The 5,114-nt window shown below is 42.7% G+C and overlaps 1 protein-coding gene across 3 annotated transcripts in view; it reads right to left on the bottom strand.

Moving 5' to 3' along the window:
• Nucleotides 1–346: 346 nt before the first annotated feature.
• The window catches only part of LOC125299843 (saccharopine dehydrogenase-like oxidoreductase), a 13,383-nt gene continuing 8,615 nt past the window's right edge, over nt 347–5,114 (bottom strand). For 2 of the 3 annotated variants that reach the window (XM_048251323.1, XM_048251325.1), the window contains 5 exons: nt 5,039–5,114; nt 4,823–4,879; nt 4,388–4,499; nt 4,046–4,127; nt 347–1,572 (listed from right to left, as the gene is read on the bottom strand). The exon at nt 5,039–5,114 is cut by the window's right edge and continues 44 nt beyond it. In XM_048251323.1, the coding sequence (XP_048107280.1) occupies nt 1,464–1,572; nt 4,046–4,127; nt 4,388–4,499; nt 4,823–4,879; nt 5,039–5,114 (436 nt within the window). In that variant the 3' untranslated portion in view covers nt 347–1,463. The remainder of the gene's footprint in view (nt 1,573–4,045; nt 4,128–4,387; nt 4,500–4,822; nt 4,880–5,038) is intronic. The other variant, XM_048251324.1, reaches the window with a different exon arrangement.

The raw sequence follows: 5,114 nt of genomic DNA, 5'->3' as shown, positions 1-5,114 counted from the left end.
CAAAGATGTATGTACCACACAGTCTAACAGTGAATGGAACTAAGGCTGATCCAACTCACTGTGATCTGCAAGAGGACCACAGCTAATAGATACTTGATGGATAAGGTATCATTCTGTGGCTTGGGATACTATAAAGGATTCTGTATTTAGCAGTTCTAGAAATATGTGAGAACACATCTCAATATCCAAGCAACTTTATTTCTGTTTAAAAAAAAAGACAAAAGTAAAAAGAAAAACAAAAAACAAATAATATCTAATAACACAGATCCATAGTCAGCTGTTATTCATCAGAATAAATCCCTGATTATGTTGTTTACCAAGACAAAGTCAAACAAACTAATACAGCTGATGGAGATCTTTTATTAAAACTGTAGGGAAAATAGACATCAGATAAATCCAAGACATCAGGGCAATTCCCAGAGTACAATATTCAACTAGAATTCACAGCACACAGCATGGAACAGGTTCAATGATTGTAAATGATGATAACTGATTTGTTATCACATTATTATAGAAGATGAGGTTTCTGTTTACAATTGATGTCCTCACATCAATCAGATTTTTGCATTTGGTTTATTCATTGGCTTGCATGTATTGTATAACTTGACTTAAAGGACCAAGATGATAGCCTAATAAGATAAAAAAGCACTTTAGCTCCTCAGTTCCCCAGGCACTGAATCCATGGTCTTAGTGACACCAAGACCAGGAACCTGAACTAAATATTGACATCCTACGCCTAACTCACAAGAACATGCTCAAGTCACACGCATGAATTCATTTCAAAAATCCTTATTGTGTAAAACAAATCAAAATCAAAACAAACAAAATCAGGTTTTCTGCCAAACATCCGAGTCTTTCACAAAAACTCATATTCGCTCATACCCAAGACCACAGACTAGCTCTCCCTCAGTGCTAAATGTTTGTGCTGTGGGTTATGAGAGGGTAGTACTGTATGTTGACATTTCAGCTGCTGTAGGCTCAGACTCAGCCTCGTCGTAACGAGCATGCGGTCAGGATGGAAAGGCTAACAGTAAACATGTCAACAGCCTGGCGGAGCTGACTAATTATGGCAGCAAACAGATAGCCAGCCAGTTCACTCAGTATTGTCCTTGGACACACACACACACACACGTTTATGTACAGGTGGAACACGACGCACACACACACACACACACACACACATGCACACACACACACACACAGACGAAGCCTTTAATTACGAAAGTAGGAAAGCAGTTACATTCGGTGTGAAGTAAAGACAAACTGACATAGAAATGCTATCGCTATAAAAGCTGTAACAGTGGTGAGAAGACAGGTATGCTTCTAGAGAATAAAATGCCTGACACGTACAAAAAGATCAGAGAGAGAGAAATAAACACACTGGAGAAGGGAGGATGAGAGGATGAGGGGATGAGGGGAAAAGAGCCAGGAGAGAGCAGAGCAGCGTGGGCCTGGCCCTCCACTCAGGGCGCCCCCTGCTGGTTTGTGGCGGTGAACTTGAGGCCGTGGCGCTGCAGACGCTGGATGAGGGACGTCCTCGCAAAGGCAGCACCGGGCGTGAAGACTCCACCCCTGGCAACAGCGTAGAGGTTAGCCATATAGCCAATGATCACACACACACACACACACACACACACACACACACACACAAACACACACAAAAATAATGTACATACACAGTGAGCTACACTAGAGCCCCACTGCAGGCCTCACACCTGGCTGTGTTGGAATGCTGGGCTAGGAGCTAGTGAAGTGCTGGGCTAGGAGCTAGTGAAGAGCTGGGCTAGGAGCTAGTGAAGAGCTGGGCTAGGAGCTAGTGAAGAGCTGGGCTAGGAGCTAGTGAAGTGCTGTGTAGAGGAACATACAAGCTGTTCCATTGATAAACATCTTGCCTTAACCCTTCAGAGGCACACTAGCTAGAGAGTCGGAGGCCATAATGTTTCTTACTACTACTACTACTACTAATAATAATAATAATAATAATAATAATAAAATATATATATATATATATATATATATATATATATATATATATATATATATATATATATATATATATTAAACATTATGGTCCTGACAGAATATAACAGCAAAGAGGAGCATTCCCATGATCCTAATCAGGAGTGAGGAACAGGAATAGGTATAGGTAAGTGTTTACTGTGTTTAAGCGTTAGTCGTTTGCACCAATTAAAAGTCTCAAAAAGCTTTTTGTGCGCTCCGGTCCTTCCCTGGGTTCAGTCATTTGAAGTGGCCCAGGGCCTGCTGCTGAGGTATAGGAAGCTCTGTGATGGTGCACAGTGGCAAGTGCATGTAAATGCTTTACACATGCATTATTATAGTTTATATAGCTATTTAGTTTGGGGATAGTGCATTAACTTAACAGTTGCACAGTTAACTGGTTTTTATTTGATTAATTGTTCTAAAGTCACTGGAACTTACAGCATTGTGTGGCTTATTGCTTTTCTACAACTGTTACTACATATAAATGACAAATGTTCATAAAATAAACACACAGCAATGGCAGATAATAATTTATTCATAAATAAAACATTTCCCTCCAAGAAATATAGTTTCTAGCAACCCTAGTGTTTTAAGTTTATGGTTATGGTTATGGTTCTTAGCAGATGCTTTTGTGCAAAGCTGCTTACAATGACATCAATAAACATTATATTAACATTAGATAAACAGTTTATAGTAAAGTCATATGGCCTAAATAAAAGAAATATACATTACTAGACTAAATAGAATTAACAGAATCAAAACAATAACCATAATCATATACAAACTGCGACTCTGTACATAAAATGTATTAGTTAGAAACAAGTTAAACAAATAAGTCTTTAGACGCTTTTTGAAGACCCCAAAGTTATCACTAGAATGAGGAGCATCAGGTAAATGACTCCAACTATGAGCAGTCACCGAAGAAAAGAGTTTTGACTATGCTTGCAATTGCTAGTCAATTATTTTATCATAATCAAAGACCGGGGCTATCCCTTTAGTATGAGCATTTAATTATATTTAATTTCCCAAAGCCTAAGAAGATAACACATCGTGAGCTCCACAGCGTAACAGAGTGCTTGGACAAAAGGGGAATGGCTAGGGGCATGTGCTTAGGGAGCCACATGATGACATCACAAAAATAGCACTGAGATGGACCCCAGAAGGGACACGCAAACGAGGGAGACCCAAAACAACCTGGAGACGAACCATCAAAGGTGAAATGAAGGAGAGAGGTTACAGCTGGAACACCATTGAGAAGAAGGCAAACAACAGAGTCCAATGGAGATCTTTAGTCCTCGCCCAATGTGCCACCCGGCTCAACAAGGACTAACTAGGTAAGTAATTTTCCAAAGCATCTGAATAAGCTCGTTTGCGTCCATTTCCATCCTGGCCACCTGTCTCAGCTTTTAATATGTACCTGTCTTTGTCTCGGTGGTGTTTGCTGATCAAGGTGTCTAATTAGCATCTATTTGGCTACCTACATCCATTACCTGTCCTTCTGATGTGTAGGGGAAATGTGACCCAGAAACGATGAGTTAGTAGAGAAGGGGAGAGGGATTCTGCTCGGAGTGTCTGGAGCTGGTCTGGAGCTGGTCTGGAGCTGGTCTGTCTTTTTACATCACTTTGTTGTCTTCATCATTTCATGTACCAGTCGGCTTTCTGAGTAAATGAACGCGTGACAGTTCCAGTCCAAACTGAGGTCTAAATGAAACATGCCTTCGGGAGACAGATGCCTACGCGAGCCTGAGTGATTGAAGACATCTGCAGCTAGCAGAGATTCCAAGACGAGCGCTCAGAATATGCGCCCAGTCTAAATCTTTTCATTAGATGTTAATCTAAAAAAGGACAATTGAATTGAGACTGAAAAGCTCTACAAAGAGATGCTGTTCATTAAATCCCTTTTCAGCCATGGAGAGCTGTTATGGAGCCATTCTTTCGGCTCTCAATGCCTAGGGTTCTGCATAAAACAATGAACTTTTTGAAGAACCCATGGAGAATGTTCTGAGTGTGAGACTGCTGAGGCAGACTGGGCTGCAGGACTCACCTCTCAGGAAGGGACTGGAGCTCATTCAGGAAGGTCATGGCCGCCTGCACCATGACGACAGGGGTGACGACATAGCCTGGCTCTAGGGAAACCATAGTGACAGTAACCAGGGTCAGCAATGCCCACAAAGGAAATGACCTTTGAGTGAGAGCTTTGAGATAAAGGTGTGGAGGTGGTGTGGGAGAGAGAGAGGAGGGAGAGAGGGAGGGAGGAGAGAGAGAGAGAGAGAGAGAGAGAGAGAGAGAGAGAGAGAGAGGGAGAGAGAGAGAGGGGAGAGGGAGAGAGAGAGGGAGAGAGAGAGGGAGGGAGAGAGGGAGAGGGAGAGAGAAAGACAGAGAGTACCTGCTCCTCTGATCTCTGTGGTGATTCGGCCGTCGGGCATCCCTTGGCTGGGGTCGCGGCCTTTCGTGTAGCCTTCACCGTAAAACGTCATCCGGAAGCTTGTGCCTTCCATCTAAGTAAAAAAGGGAGGTTTTTTAGTCTCCCAAAAAGAAACCCAGGTCCAACACACAAACAGTGTTTGTAAAAAAGTAAGTTCTCAATGAAAATACAGAAGGACTTCTGTCCTCTAAATCAGAATTTATATTTGGATCTTATTATCTATATTTTGAAGAGGAGAATTCAATATTTGAATTGCTTAAATTTTTCTCTGGCTCCTGAAATCCTGAGTATTTTTGGCCTGAGGGAAAGGCACCTCAGCATCACAACAGCATTTCTGCTCATTTGAACACTAAGTACTGCTAACACACCCGAACCCCGACCACTACAGGGACCCACCTGCTTCTGGGTCGGCCCGGCTTTGGAGAACAAACCCCAGGAGAAGAATGCTGGGCACTGAGAGAAAGAGGGGTAGAGAGAGAGGGTGAAAAAACCCCGTGGGTGCGTGTGACCTTAGCCAATGAGGTCGCTGGCCATCAGCAGTGTGTCCAATCAGACAGCTGCATGGTTATGATGAAGTAGGCCTCGAGAGGTCCAAGATGCGGGTTCACCTACTTTAATCAGCAGGTGCCGGCCGAGGCTGAACTTGACCAGCAGCCAGAAGAAAAACCCTGAGAAGAGCAGTTTCAAC

Source organism: Alosa alosa, chromosome 8 (assembly GCF_017589495.1).
Source record: "Alosa alosa isolate M-15738 ecotype Scorff River chromosome 8, AALO_Geno_1.1, whole genome shotgun sequence".
Taxonomy (NCBI): domain Eukaryota; kingdom Metazoa; phylum Chordata; class Actinopteri; order Clupeiformes; family Clupeidae; genus Alosa; species Alosa alosa.
Note: the sequence above shows the minus strand (reverse complement) of the source record. Positions and strands in the feature narration are given on the sequence as shown.